Consider the following 16,102-nt stretch of genomic DNA (forward strand, 5'->3'; position numbering starts at 1 on the left):
ACCTGTCCTCTAATCACAATATTAAAAAAATAACAATATTATATAAAAGACATGTCAGAATGTGACAGGGGAGGAATAGAGAATATCCTGGTTCTGAAACTAATCAATCGCATAATTTAGGTAAGCAATTATTATTTCAGTGTTTATTTTTTCTCTTGTATTTTTATGATGTAAACCTGACCATAAAAAATAAATTTAAATATACTAGCACTTCAAAAATCTTATTAATGACTCTTTCCATACTATCATTGTTTGGTTTCCTATGAAAACAAGACTTATTTTGCAAAGAAACCCCTTAAGTTTTAATAATGTATCAAACCGCCCAACATTCTTCTTCAAAGAGAGCAACAGCATCACGCACACGATCTCGAAGCTCTGCAAACAAGAGCGCCTCGAAGAAGCCATCAATGTCCTCCATCTCTTCTCCATCTCCGCCCCTCCTCCTCCGTCTCTCTACTCCCCTCTTCTCTCCCTCTGCTTCACCCTCCGCGCCCCTCATCAAGCCCGCCGTATCCTCGCCATTGCCCGCATCTCCGGCGCTGACCTCGTCGTCTCCAACCGCCTCATCCATCTCTACGCCAAATGTGGTCGTGTTGGAGATGCCCGTAAGGTGTTCGGCGAAATGCCGCAACGAGATCCTTGCTCTTGGAACACCATTATTGCAGCCTACTCCAATGCCAATAAGCTCGTTGAAGCACGCCGTCTCTTTGAGGACATGCCCGGTAAGGATCACTTCTCATGGAGCACGATGATGTCTGCTTATTCTCGCTGTGGTTTGCCTCTTGAAGCACTGAAACTCTATGGAAAAAAACAGTTTTTGATGAGTGAGGGAGTCTTTACTTGCAGTGATAAGTTCACAGCCTCGGCTGCTCTGGCTGCTTGTGCAGCCATTCCATGCTCCATTCGAGGAAAGGAGATTCATGCGCACATATTGCGTGTCAATTTGGAGTCTGACATTGTGGTGTTGAGTGCATTGACAGATATGTATGCAAAGTGTGGAAGAATGGGTAATGCTAGATGTGTGTTTGATGCTACTTTTGGAGAAGGATGTTGTTTCTTGGACAGGGATGATTGGGAGATACTTTGATTGTGGTTGGAGGGAACAAGGATTCAAATTGTTCTCGGACATGCTGATAAACAGAGTGAGGCCTACTGAGTTCACTTTCGCTGCCGTCTTAGATGCTTGTTCAGTGTCAGCTGCCGAAGAGCTTGGCAAACAAGTTCATGGAAGCATGGTGAGAATGGGGATTGAATCATCTTCTTTTGCAGGCAGTGCTCTTGTGCATATGTATTCGAAATGCGGGAGCATAAAGAAGGCAAGTGTTGTGTTTCAGAGAATGCCAAGACGAGATTTGGTCTCATGGACGACAATGATCTCAGGTTATGCACAGAATGGTCATCCAGAGGAAGCCCTGATGTACTATGAGTTGCTGTTGCGGTCAGGGATGAAACCAGATCATGTGACATTTGTTGGTGTTCTTTCTGCTTGTACTCATGCAGGATTGGTTGACAAAGGGCTTGAAGTGTTCCATTCAATAAAGGATGAGTTCGGCATTGCATACACTGGTGATCACTATGCTTGTGTTGTCGACCTGCTAAGTCGAGCAGGCCGGTTCCAAGAAGTGGAAGAGATTATAACAAGTATGCCAACAAAGCCAAACAAGTTCTTGTGGGCATCTTTGCTCGGTGGTTGTAGGATATACCGGAATCTCAAACTGGCCAAAATGGCAGCAAAAGCCTTGTTTGAGATAGAACCTGAGAATGCAGCAACTTATGTGACATTAGCCAATGTCTATGCATCAAACAACATGTGGGAAGAGGTGGAGCGAATCAGGCAGAGAATGGAAGAGAAACAAATTGAGAAGAATCCTGGATCAAGTTGGATTGAGATCAAAAGACAAATTCATGTGTTCTTAGTGGGAGATAAATCCCATCCAAGAACTGATGAAATATATTTACTGCTGAAGAAGCTGCATAGAAGGATGAGAGAAGAAGGGTATGTTCCAGATATAAATTATGTGCTGCATGATGTGGAGGATGAACAGAAGGAAGAAGATTTGGTGTACCATAGTGAGAAGCTTGCAGTGGCATTTGGGATCATTGCTGGTCCTGCAGGTGTACCTTTGAAGGTGTTTAAAAATCTGAGAATTTGTGGGGATTGTCATACTGCTATCAAGTTCTTGTCAAGGATTGCTGAAAGGGAGATTGTGGTGAGGGACTTTAGTAGATTTCATCACTTCAAAAATGGTGCATGTTCATGCAGAGATTATTGGTAACAAAGGCAACATTCACAGATAAGTGAGGCTTTAATTCTGCTCATTTTGGGGACTTGGTATCATCATCTCACCACTTGTTTATGCTGACACAGTATAAACACTCCTTTAAAATATTTATTATTATTTTATAAAGAAATCTTTTTGGATGTTCTTAAGATTGGAATATGGAGATATTCAACTAAACCTTATTTGAAAAGATTGAAAAAAAAAAAAAATTTAAGGTGGGCTGGTGCCACAACTAGGATGCATTTGGTGGTCATTCTTAATATTCTTTGCATTGCCTAATGTCACTTTAATGCTTTTGCATTTGCTTGGTAGATTTGCATTTATTGTTTTGTGTGTGTAATTGGACCTGTTGTTGCTTTAAACACGGTTTGCTTTGTTAGTGTAATTACTTGGACTCATCATCACTCTAAACATGGATAGGTTAATTTTCATACGCATATAATCACAGGGCTCTCACAAATCTACCTTGTGAACAAATTACAGATTGCAAATTACATATTTGACAATCTGATGTCTAATGCGGAGAAGCCCTCCTCTAGTTTTATAGCAAAATTAGTTGAATGAGACAAAAAAAAAAAAGTACTATAAACAAGCAATGCCCAAATAATGCACCTTTGTATGTTTTAATAATTCTGATGGATAGCATAAAATGCAGAGACGAGTTATTGATGCCAAGCTCTGCAGATTTTGTGCCCTATATTTTATTCAAGAAGTAATGGTAGATATTACATTTGCAATTGCAATTGTAACTTGTTCTCTGCAAAGGTGAATCATATAGAATATTTCCCATCTTTATCCTGGGAATGGACACACTGTTTTATAGTTTACATTGAGTTGAGCACAAAGCTTTATGATCAAGTATCCAATGTATCTAGAAGTCAGGGATCTCTTGCACTTAAAAGTGTGTTATCACTGGACTTTTCGCATGGAAGAAAAAAAAAAAAAAACCTTCTGCCGAAGTTTCTGTGCCCGGTTCTCACTTCCTTTAGCTCCACTAAAGCACTGTAAAAGCGCGCTTGATGAACAAATACAAACTAAAATACAGAGAAGTTACCATTTCAGATATAGTTTCCATCTTGTTATTCAGATACTGTCTCATATCTTTGATTTTGGAAACCAGCTCCAAGATTCCTGTAAAATATTAGAGATGAATTTTTACTTTTCTCCAGTGGCATGTGTAAATATGTTCATTTTTTCAGTTTATGTGCATCATTACCAAGAAGTAGCCTCAACTGAAGATAAGTTATATCTGCTGTTATCCTGGAAAGGACCTTTTCAACTGAGAAACCTGTAAGAAATAATATATTTCATAAACTTCTCAAACTCTAGGTTCTATTTATAAGCAACAAAGTTATTCCAATGAGTTAGTTACCTGTGTTGGAGTTAACTGTAAGGCCATATATAGCATATTTAGCATAAGCAAGAAGACGGATGTGTCTCGGAGTGCTCAGCTTGCTCAGAGTGGATCTCAGCAAACCACTGGAGTGGAATCAATAGAGCAATTTGGGATTAAAACAAGATTTGCAGTGCAGATGTTTGGTAGAAGAAATGAGTACATACTCTGTCCGTAGAATTGAAAGAAAGTCAGGGGGTAAGGATTCCATAAATGATGAAATGTCATCCATCTTCAGTGAACGCAGCTCTTGCTTAAGATGTTTTTTCTCCTCGTTAGACATTTGTGTCCCGAGCACTGATTTACTGGTGTGCAATGAAAATAGATTGTCAAATGAATTATTGATAGTTGAAACATTATCACAGGGATTATAGATATTAAAAAGGTGAAGTACATAAATTTACAGGTTAAGTGATATGATGGTTCTAAATGTTGCTTTTGAGATGGGGAAGAAACACGGCAAATACTATACAGTTTCAGCTTGAAAATGAGCTGACAACAAAATCAAACACAAACGGACTTCTATGGTCAAATCTAGTGAAGGGAGGATAGGATGCTCACAGCAACAAATAAAACAGTATTTAGTATCATCAAACGGGCGAAAAGGATACGCTATCAAATAAGAAGCGCACCTTTCCATAGTTCTCCCGGTGAAAATAACAGGCAAGTATTTTGAGTACTTGCCAACACCCAACTGTTCACCAAGTTGCCGTATCTTCTGTGGATCCTGAAGAATCAGAGCCTTCCAAAGCTGGCAATAATTAATTCGGAACATTTCATCCAACTCTGTATAGATTCCATGATCTAGAAGAACTGCATTTTTCAGAACAGAAACCCACAAGGCAATATAAGATGAAGACCCCAGGAGAAGTAAATTTTCTCACATGAAAACTATGATGCGGTCATACCTAAAGAGAAGCCACCATGACTGACAGGAGAAACTAGAATGTTGCCAGGGTGGGGATCTCCATGCACAAAACCATGGACAAATATCATCTCTGAAAATACATCCATGAGTGCTTTGGCAACCTGCACTGTGTGTTTGCCACAGCCATTAGAAAACAATCCATAATATATTACCAAAATGAAAACTTACTCCACATCTATTTAAAAGTTAATTCAAACACTCATTGGGAATAAATGCACGGTTCTGTCTCAGCAATAATAGGGAATGTGAACAGAAATAAAGGTTGATTAATAGAACTTCACAATGTAGCAACTAAGCTTATGTTTCAGTTTGAGGGATTCAACATAAGTAAAACAATAAATTTCAATGGATCCAGTTACATTAGCAAACAGTTGGTACTCATGTTGTGTACCTACCCATGCACTTGTCAAAGCATCAATTGAAGCTTTTGGTGGCCTCATACCTTTAATGGATTTATACCCGACTGCTTCAGAAAATCCAAGTCATCAACCTACACAATTGAGAAATCCTTATCAAAATCTGAAATACAAATGGTGTGTTTCATCCGACAAAGCTGAAGAGAAGATGTATTGGTATAACAAGAGCTAAATGAGAGACCTTCAGGTCAAATTTCTTAAGAGCAAATTCTATTCCTAAAGCCTTTCTGATTTTTAATGAAAGGAAATGTTCAGACAGGAAACACATACCAAGTTCATGATCAATTGTGATAAACAAGCTATGTAATGTCAATTAAATACATAGGAAGAACACCTTCACAAATAAACAGGAAAATTAACAAGATTTTTAATCATATGTGAAGACCAAACCTTTTGACCTCTGCAGAACTCCATTGTTAGAACTTGGCTTGTCGTCAGATCCTGGAGAGTATCTTCCACGAGTCAGATTTTGCACTCTTGTTAAATCTCAAGAATCTGCTAGGTATAGCAGCAATTTCAACATCCAAATAAAAGAGAAAACAATAAAAATTCAACATTTCACCATCCGATACAATGCAACTGTATTGTGACACAAAGAATTGCATACCCAGTAAACATGAGGAATCTTTATGACATTGTTCTTTTTAAAATTTCTGGCTGTTCTCTCAGAATTGTTTCCCTCTTGAATAAAATCTGGGCAGCAATAAAGGTTTGAGACTGTTAATTTCAAGTAATTGCCTCCAATATAATTTGAGAAGATATTATAGCTTAATTATAAAGACATGAAATTTTCTAACAGCAAAAGAATACATCTTTGATAGCCAAACTGTGAACTATGAAGAGGGATGAGGGACATAATGCCTCCAAGTAATCTTCTTTTTTATGTGGTTAGAATCTTATTTCAAAAGTAGCTAATTCCCATTATTGTTACAGGACGAAAAGATTTATCATTGTAAAGTGTAAACAATCGCAAGACTAACCCAATTCCAAATTCATGGCTCTCTCAAATTCAGACACTATTTGGCCAAACCTGTAGTCAGGGAAAATCTGTAAAATAAAAGAAAATCATACATAAACCAGCAAAGTAAACAATAAATAAATAAATAAATATAAAACATTTAAATAAATTCCACATTGTAATTAAAAAAAAAAGGCAAACAACTCTTAGGTGCAGTTAAAGGCAAAACTATCATACCCAGGACACTGATGTTGAAAGGATAGACATAGTTGTGATGTCGATCTTCATCCGCTGCTTTAAGCCAGGGTATTGTACCTAGATGCATAAATGTGCAACTATAATAAATAATAGTTGACAATGTAAAAGATTCATAGGATATGAGCTTGTAAGGCACTTTCATAAGATTGAATTTCAGTCCATTCAGAAAGACCTTGTGATAAAGATTCAATTGAGAGGAAATACCAAAAATTCAAAATTTACAGAAGGCTTAAAGGCGCAAACATAAAAACATCTTGTGTTGATTAGTGCTAAACTGACACAAAATAAAAAATGCATAACTATGATGCAATATGATTTCTATTACTTTTGTCATTTCGTGAGACAGGAAGCATGAAGTAGGCATCACCATCATAAGTAGTTTATGCTAAATTATCAACCCCAAATAAAAATTGTTTTAGATGATATTCCTATATCACTAAATCAAACATTATTTTTGCAAATGTTCTCAATGAAAGCATGAAGTTTCCTGAACTAGCATATTGTGCTTACGCCAAATCAACAGATGCATTGACACTGAATATTGTTTAGGATACTATTCTCGAAGCAATCAATATATCAACCTTTTCTATTTTGTGATCAGATGGTCCAACACCTATGCTATATAAACTGAAAAAAAATGAAGAAAAAATCTCACAAGTAAAAGAAAAAAGGGTCATATTTCTGTCGAATAATGCTACCTTGACTGCAACTTCCTGGTTATCCTTCAATAGCCCATGATGTACTTGAGCAATTGATGCAGCAGCAATTGGTTGCTCATCAAAAGACAAAAATCTGGCCACACAAAAGTGTAGAAAGCAAAGTTATGGTCTCAGAAAAATGTACAATTACATTTTGCAACATAAATCCAGACCAACTACCACTAAAATCTGCATTATTTTTCATCAGATAACTTTAAAATAAAAAAACTGAATAAATTTGAGGAACGACTAAAAGGGAGCATTCAACTACTTTTTTTAATTAACAGATTTGAAATAAGTCTCTTTTTTGTCCCAGATATGGTCCAAATGAAAATTAAAGACAAAATCATTAAAAACATTTACAACTTACATTTGAGTTAAATCTTTGCCCAAATTCTTGACAATCACTTCTCTGATATCTTTGAAAGGATAAGGATTCGCCTAACGCACAATGAATAAGAATAATGGGGCACACAAGGAGGAACACACACACATATAACATGAAAAGAAACTATTAAATGAGTTTGATTACCAACCTGATCTTGCAAGGATGAAAGAGTCGTAGAGTATTCCTTAGGGACTTGTCTTAAAGCCGAAACAAATTGACCAGCCTTCACATAGAAACCTTTATTGAATTCACACAAGCTGAGCAGCTTCTTGGCCGACCGAAGATGAACCTAGAACCAAGCTAACGTAAAATTAGAATAACAAGCGTATATCTTTTTCCCATCATCTTTAACCAAAGTCCTTGTTCATAAGAAATGCAATAACTACACCACATTTTCATAAGAAGATGCTGTTTAACTTGGCAATTAGTTCGCAGATGAGCAACATTACCCCATTAAGAGTATATCCTTTCGAGAGACAACAAATCAAAACAATTTTAATCACATAAACAATAAAACACGTCAGAATTAGAACAACAAGTACATACATTTTTAATATCATCTTTACTTAATGTTATTCTTCTCAAATAGCACCGTCTCAACACCACATTCTCATTGGATGATCTTGTCTTCTTACTGAACACTTAGGTCAACAATGAAAAGCCTTATCACTAGGGTGGACGTAGGTAGGGGTTTCGGGTCGGTGCCCATGGGGTGAAACTCAAAAATATAACCCTATATTTCGAGTTGGGTAGAGTAGTATTCAGCTAGTGTTTTTGATCCAAACGGGCCCAGTTTGATTGTCGTTAGCTGAGCCAGTGTAGGCCCGATCAAAAATAAATAATTTTTTTATGAAATAATTGAAATAACTAAATAAAAGCTACTACTTCATACCCCTAAAAATTTTTCAAACGTTTTAAAAAAATACTAATACTGAGTATTATAAAATGGTTCGAATAAATTCTATATAAATAAGTAGTAATATTATCAACAAATATTATATATATAATTATATATATTATAAATAATATATGAAAAATATATATATATATATATATATATATATATATATATTATTTATTTATTCGAGTCGGCAGGGTCGGGATCGAGGTCAAAATTCATCGTGACCCAAAAACAGTGAAATTGATCAGTAAACATTTAGCGTAGGGATTTTTTAGTGACTTTCTAGCCCAGGGCTGTATTTTTGAGGCTGGGTTCGAAGCTAGCCATGGGTCACTTTCAGCCCCATGTCCACCCCTACTTATCACATCAAAAGTTGATGCTTTAAGAATTGAAAAGGAATCAAAACTCTATCTTTACATAAAAGCATGCACAAGAACACCCAAAAATAAATAAAAAAAATGAAGATTACTTCGCATAAAGTAGTTTCACAATTTCACAAGAAAACACCAATAAAAAGAGATAAACTGGAGGAATCTTAGACCTCGGATAGCTTGGTTCGATACTCTGGCGAATCAGAAGAAAATCTACGAAGCGAGAGCTTATAATCGGCCACAATGAAAGCAATCTGGAAAGAGAAAAACATTAGAATCTCAAACTTTTGGCCAAGAATAAGAGTGAACGCAAAGAACCGAGATCATACAGTGTAGACAGCGCGAGAGGATCGCACGACACCGTCGGCGGCGAGCGTCAGCTTCTCAACTGGAGAGGAGTCGCCGTCATAGCTCGATTTCCAAGCAATTCCGAAACCGAGGCCGAGGCCGAGGCCTATGGGGAGCTTGGAGACCCACCGGCTTCGAGCCATGGTGGTACGAGGTTGGAGAAACGGCGGCGAGGAGGTCTCTTCTCTTGGGAGGCGAAAGCGGATCCGGGTTTGCGGGTTGAAACCCGGTAAGGCCTTTTTGTGGCGAATCAATTGAAAAGCTTTGTCGGATGCTTATTGGATCTAACTTTGGATCCGATGCTTATCGGATCTGTACCACCTCATGATTCATACATAAGAAAATTTTTTGTTTGGTAGTTTAATTAATGTTGTTGATAATAGCAATTGTTATTAATTAAAATTTAATTGTACCCATTATATATATATATATTTTGTATGAATATATAATTAATTGTGATTAAATTAAAGTCCTGTCAACATCTAGTTTTTTTTTTTGTCTGAAATAGATTTAAATAATCACGAAAAATCCAACCATTATTTATTATTTATTTTACATGATAACTGTTATACAAGTAAATATGGGAAGAGAAAATGTTAGTATAATATGTGTGAATAGTTTAGTCCCACATCGGTTAAAGAGAAGAACAGGCATATATTTATATAATACAATATAATAAAAAAATTAAGTAATTGAATTTGAGAAAAGTGCAAGTAGGCCCACTAATATATATATATATATTTATTTATTTATTTAATCTATGAATGGGCACTTAGGCACTTCTCAAAAAAGATCATTACTTTTCTGCAAAGTTTGATCTTGGGACTTTGTTGTATCCTGAGGGAATTGTTGCAAGTGCAGACCTGAGGGCGATAAATTCCTAAAAGACAGTGTTCTACACGCCTCAAAATCCACTAAATTCTTCTTCAATCTCTACTTTCTTTAACAATTTTTAGGAATTTATATACTATTTGTTTTTACAATGGAGAAACACCCCGAAACTTCCTTCAAGGTGATAAACCAAGATTTCATGAAGCTTGATCGTTTTGATGACACCAATTATACTCGTTGGAAGGACAAGATGATGTTCTTTCTCACTGCTTTGAAGATTTGGTACGTGCTTGATCCAAGTCTGCCAGAAGTTCCAGTCGCTACTCCTGATGAATCTGCAGAAGCTAAGGAAGAACGTGTCAAGCGTCAAGAAAATGAGTTGCTGTGTCGTGGTCACATTCTGAACACTCTTTCAGACCGTCTGTATGATCTCTTCACTTCGGTTCAATCACCAAGAGAAATCTGGAAAGCTTTGGAATTCAAGTACAACACTGAGAAACAAGGAGCAGATACGTTCATTATTATGAAATTCTTTGAGTTTACCATGTTCGATCATGTTTTTGTATTGGATCAAGTGCATGAACTACAAATCCTAGTCTCTAAATTGAAGGACTTGAATATTGAAGTCAGTGAAGCATTACAAGTTGGGGCTGTCATAGCCAAACTTCCTCCAAGTTGGAATGATTACAGAAAGAAATTGTTACATTCTTCTGAAAGTTTCTCTCTAGAACAACTACACAAGCATTTTAGAATTGAAGAAGAAACTAGAATTCGAGATGGAAAGAGATTTGGAAAAGAATCTGACTCCAATGTGAATTTCATTGATGTGAACAAGTCCAACAGATTTGGAAAGAAGAGAAAATTCGTGGATGTCAATTCAAACACAGACAATATTGGTTCCAAAAAGAACAAGACATGTTTTCATTGCAAGAAGAAAGGGCATTTCAAGAAGGATTGCAGGTTTTGGAAGAAAATGAAGAAGGATCATGTTGTTGCTGGTTCAAACAACAAAGTTAGCATTGTTGAAGAACAAGTAAAAGACCTTGTGGCTATAGTTTCGGATTTACAGATCTCTATGATAATGGGTTAATATGGCTAGCGTTTTCAAACACCAATGGTCAGGGTGGTATGATTCTGGAGCAACCATTCACATTTGTAATGATAAGAATCGGTTCAAGGACTACGAGATTGCTCGCGATGGACATGAAGTGTTAATGGGCAATCATAATGTCTGTAAAGTTCATGGAAAATGGGACTCAGAGATTTTTCTTCACTTCGGAAAGAAACTCACTTTGGTCAATATTCTCCATGTTCTCGAAGTTAGAAAAAAATTTGGTGTCCGGAAATTTGCTATGTAAGGGAGGATTTAAGACTCAGATTAGAAGTCGATAACCTTGTCCTCTCAAAGAATGGGATCTTTGTTGGGAAAGGATATGCTTGTGACGGAATGTTTAAACTTTCTGTAACTCCAAATATTAATAATACTGAGAAAGTTTCTGCTTATATGATTGATTCATCAATTACTTTATGGCATTCTACTTTTTAGCACATGTTAATTTTTTAAATCATTAAAGTTTATGGCAAAACATGGATATATATCTTATGAAAATAGTGACCATGATAAATGTGAAATTTGTATTCAAGCAAAAATGACTAAGTTACCTTTTCCTAGAATAGAAAGAAATTCTGAATTGTTACAAATTATACATTCTGATATATGTGAGTTAAATGGACATTTGACTAGAGGAGGGAATAGGTACTTTGCCACTATTATTGATGACTACTCTGAATACACTCATGTCTATCTTATGAAACATAAAGATGAAGTCTTTGATAAATTTGAATTATTTAAAGCTAATGTTGAAAATCAGAAAGAAAAACGAATTAAAATCTTTAGAAGTGATAGAGGTGCTGGAGAATATTTTCCAACAGAATTTAATTCCTTTTGTGAACAACATGGAATAATTCATCAAAGAAGTGCACCCTACACTCCACAAATGTAATGGATTGGTTGAAAAGAAAGAATAGAACCCTTGTTGATATGGTAAAATGCAATGTTGTTAAGTGCTAAATTATCTCATTCTCTTTGGGGAGAAGCATTATTAAGTGCTTGTCATGTGCATAATAGAATTCCCTCAAAAGTGACAAAGACATCTCCATATGAATTATGGAATGGCAGAAAACCAAATTTAATTTATTTTCGTGTATGGGGTTGTCTAGCATTTTATAGAGTAACAGATCCTAAAAGGACTAAATTAGGGCCACGAGCTATAAAGAGTGTTTTTATAGGTTATGCTGAAAATTCTAAAGCCTATAGATTATTAGACTTAGAATCTAATGTCATTGTGGAATTCAGAGATGTTCAATTTATTGAAAATAAATTTCGTCATAATTCCACAAGTGAGTCAACTCCTAATACATTAGATAATCATAACAAGAAAATTAAAAGAACTAGCACAGTTGAAGAAGTTGAACCAAGGAAAAGTCAAAGAACTAGAAAAGAAAAGAACCTTCATCCTGATTTTATTTCTTCTCAAGCTTTAGTCTTTTTAGTCGAAGGTACAAGAACTGAAATAACAAATAAAATTCCTATTTTATTAAATATCGAAGAATATCAAACTCCTAAAACTTATAAAGAAGCTCTTGCTTCAAGAGACTCGGCATTTTGGAAAGAATCTATCAATGATGAAATGGATTCTCTTATGTCTAATGGAACATGGGTTTTGGTTGATCCATCCCCTGGTTGTAAGCCAATTGGTTGCAAATGGGTATTCAAAATTAAAGATGGAAATATTTTTAAATCGAGATTAGTGGCAAAAGGGTTTAAACAAAAGGAAGGAATTGATTATTTTGACACATATGCTCCTGTTGCTAGAATTACTTCTATTGGAGTGTTATTTGCATTAGCATCTATTTATAATTTACAAGTTCATCAAATGGATGTTAAGACAGCATTTTTAAATGGTAAGATTAATGAAGAGGTATATATGAAACAACCTGAAGGTTTTATTCTACCAGGAAATGAACAAAAAGTGTGCAAACTAACAAAATCCTTGTATGGACTAAAACAAGCACCAAAGCAGTGGCATGAAAAGTTTGATTCTGTAATTCTACAATATGGTTTTAAGCATAATAGTGCTGATAGATGCATTTATTCTAAGTTCACTAATAATTCTGGTATAATACTATGTCTCTATGTTGATGATATGCTAATCATTAGTACTAACATGGAAGGAATAAATGATACTAAGGCATATCTATCCTCAAATTTCAAATGAAAGATTTAGGTGAGGTAGATACAATCTTAGGTGTCCAAGTTAAAAGACATAGTGGGGGTTTTGCACTCTGTCAATCTCATTTACATTATGAAAGTGTTAATTAAGTTCAATCATTTGAATATTAAAGAAGCAAATACTCCTTATGATGTTTCCATTAATTTGACTGAAAATACTGAAAGAGCAATAGCTCAATTAGAATATGCTAGTGCTATAGGGAGTCTTATGTATGCTATGCATTGTACTAGACCTGATATAGCTTTTGCAGTTTGTAAATTATCACGATTTACTAAAAATCCAGGTGTGTTACATTGGAATGCAATAAAAAGAGTTTTAGGATACCTTAAGACACTACAAGAGTTGAGACTTTTAGTGACAACTTTTTTGTGTCTCTATGTTATTTTGACACAAATAACATGTTTTTTGTGTTAAAAAAAGTTAAGTGACACTATTATTTATATTAATTGTGATAACTTATGTTTTTGTTACTATTACACTAATAATTGTGCCAATTTAGTATGTGCCACAATTAAGTCGTCACAATCAATGTATTAATAGTGTCAAAAATTCTTTTGTGTCCATTGTTTGTCACTAAATGTATATAAGATTTGATATTGAAAATTTTTAAATGACAATGACTTGTAATTGTGACCAAATATATTGTCGTCACTACAAAAGTCAAGTTTTTAGTGACAATTTTTTTGTCTCCCTATTATTTTGCCACAAATATTAGGTTTTTTGTATTAAAAAAAAGTTAAGTGACACTATTATTTTTATTAGTTGTGTTGACTTATTTTTTGTAACTATTACACTAATAATTGTGATAATTTAGTACGTGTCACAATTAAGTCGTCACAGTTAACATATTAATAGTGTCAAAAAAATTCTTTTTGTGCCCACTCGGGTTGTCACTAAATGCATATGAGATTTGATATTGAAAATTTTTAGATGAGAATGATTTGTAATTGTGGCTAAACATATTGTTGTCACTACAAAAAGTCAACAATTTAGTGGTAATTTTTGTGTCTCTATATTATTTTTGTCACAAATATTAGGTTTTTTGTGTTTAACAAAGTTAAATAACACTATTATTTAAATTAATTGCGATAACTTATATTTTCATCACTATTACACTAATTATTGTGACATTTTAGTAAGTGTCACTATTAAATCATCACTATTAAGTATTAATTGTGTCAAAATTTGTATTACTAATTGTGACTAAAATTGTTGTTAGTATTAAATAACAACAATTTAGTAAGTGTTTAACAAAATTTGTTAGTATTACTAATTGTGACTAAAATTGTTGTTTTTAGTGATAACTTTTGTTATCAATAAAAATATAAGTTATTGTAACCATATTGTTTTTGTCACAAATACTAGATTTTTTTGTGTCGCGAAATTGGTCACAATATTAAAGAGTAATAGTGACCATTACCTAAAATGGTTACTATTGTATTAGCATCGGAGGTATTTGTGACGGGAGGTGACGACTTCTAAATTTTGTTACTATTACTAATTGTGATTAAAATTATTGCTTTTAGTGATAACTTTTGCTTGCCACTAAAAATACAATTTGTTGTAGTGAGAGGACAAAAGACCTAGGCTTATTCTATGATAGTTTTTCCGCTGTATTAGAGGGATACTTTGATGCTAGTTGGATAAGAAGTACTAGTGACAAAATGTCAACTAGTGGATGGATTTTTACATTAGGAGGCGGAGCTGTCTCCTGGGCATCAAAGAAGCAAACATGTATAACACACTCCACAATGGAGTCTAAATTTATTGCCTTAGCAGCAGTAGGCAAGGAAGGAGAGTGGTTGAGAAACTGGTTATTAGACATAAAGTTGTGGCCACAACCAATGCCAGCCATTTCTTTGCACTGTGATAGTCAAGCAACTATGTCAAGAGCGCTCAATAAAATATATAATGGTAAGTCAAAACATATAGGTCTAAGGCATGAATTTGTAAGACAATTGATAACTGATGGTATTATTACCATAACTTATGTGAGATCTTGCAAGAATCTAGCAGATCCATTAACTAAAGCTCTACCAAGAGATTTAGTACGGAAATCTATCTGCTCGAGATGGGTCTACGACCTTTCGAACTTTGAACTTATCATTAATAGGAACCCAACTTTTATTTTTAGTATTACCACCGATTTAGAAGTTTAAAAGGTAATAACAAGTTAGTGATAAGTGTTTTTGAGTACTAGGTTTTGCTTATTAGCAAATTAGTACCATGGTCATTCAGAGGGTGAGTGTAGTAATTAAACACTCTTAATGAAGCAAAAAACTTCACCTATATAAAATTGAGAAGTGGTGCCGCTTCTATCAAAGTTATGTAAACTTTATAAAATTTTATGAAGTCAGGATGGAGCACATGGCCTTAATAGTGCTTTTTTTTATTTGATTGAGAACTTCTGTTTGAATGTCATTACTAGCGAAACATGTGTGACAATTCCGATTTGGCAGATAGAATCACAGTTTAAGCTTCAGCCACTTGTGATTTTGCTAAATTCTTGAATTACTTACACTGCATAAAGGTTTAAAACGAAAGTTACCTTTATAAATGCATTTAGCTATAATATGACTATATCAATTTCACACATACTAAGTGGGGGATTGTTAGTATAATATGTGTGAATAGTTTAGTCCCACATTGGTTAAAGAGAAGAACGGGCATATATTTATATAATACAAGATAATAAAGAAATTAAGTAATTAAATTTGAGAAAAGTGCAAGTAGGCCCTCAATATATATATATATATATATATATATATATATATATATATATATATATTATAATTATATATTTATTTATTTAATCTATGAATGGGCACTTGGGGCATCTTGGGTTGAATTAAGATTTTTTATTATTATTATTTTTTTAACGAAGAGATGCCCGATGCTTTTCTCTAACAAAAATCCAACCGTTGTTCACACCTCTTCACCTTCTTTAAATATAGAAAAGTTCTCAAAGAAGATCATTACTTTTCTCGCAAAGTTTGATCTTGGGACTTTGTTATATCCCTGAGGGAATTGTTGCAAA

At 34.6% G+C, this 16,102-nt stretch overlaps 2 protein-coding genes across 2 annotated transcripts; one reads left to right on the forward strand and one right to left on the reverse strand.

Annotated features, from left to right (window-relative positions):
* The first annotated feature begins 225 nt into the window (after positions 1–225).
* On the forward strand, positions 226–2,422 carry LOC120281812 (pentatricopeptide repeat-containing protein At4g37170-like). The gene is given in 2 exon segments (XM_039288506.1): positions 226–1,033; positions 1,035–2,422. Coding segments are annotated over 2 exon segments (2,013 nt in total). The 5' UTR covers positions 226–262; the 3' UTR covers positions 2,277–2,422.
* Positions 2,423–2,920: 498 nt separating this feature from the next.
* On the reverse strand, positions 2,921–9,314 carry LOC120281630 (aarF domain-containing protein kinase 1). The gene is made up of 16 exons (XM_039288319.1): positions 8,923–9,314; positions 8,764–8,847; positions 7,470–7,610; positions 7,304–7,374; positions 6,934–7,027; positions 6,215–6,292; positions 6,000–6,066; positions 5,627–5,712; positions 5,410–5,460; positions 5,046–5,093; positions 4,584–4,704; positions 4,308–4,488; positions 3,843–3,980; positions 3,655–3,761; positions 3,499–3,570; positions 2,921–3,413 (listed from the first exon to the last, which is right to left on the reverse strand). Exons 1-16 carry the CDS (start codon positions 9,082–9,084, stop codon positions 3,277–3,279), a joined length of 1,638 nt encoding a protein of 545 aa, XP_039144253.1. The 5' UTR covers positions 9,085–9,314; the 3' UTR covers positions 2,921–3,276.
* Positions 9,315–16,102: the final 6,788 nt, after the last annotated feature.

Source organism: Dioscorea cayenensis, chromosome 18 (genome assembly GCF_009730915.1).
Source record: "Dioscorea cayenensis subsp. rotundata cultivar TDr96_F1 chromosome 18, TDr96_F1_v2_PseudoChromosome.rev07_lg8_w22 25.fasta, whole genome shotgun sequence".
NCBI lineage: Eukaryota > Viridiplantae > Streptophyta > Magnoliopsida > Dioscoreales > Dioscoreaceae > Dioscorea > Dioscorea cayenensis.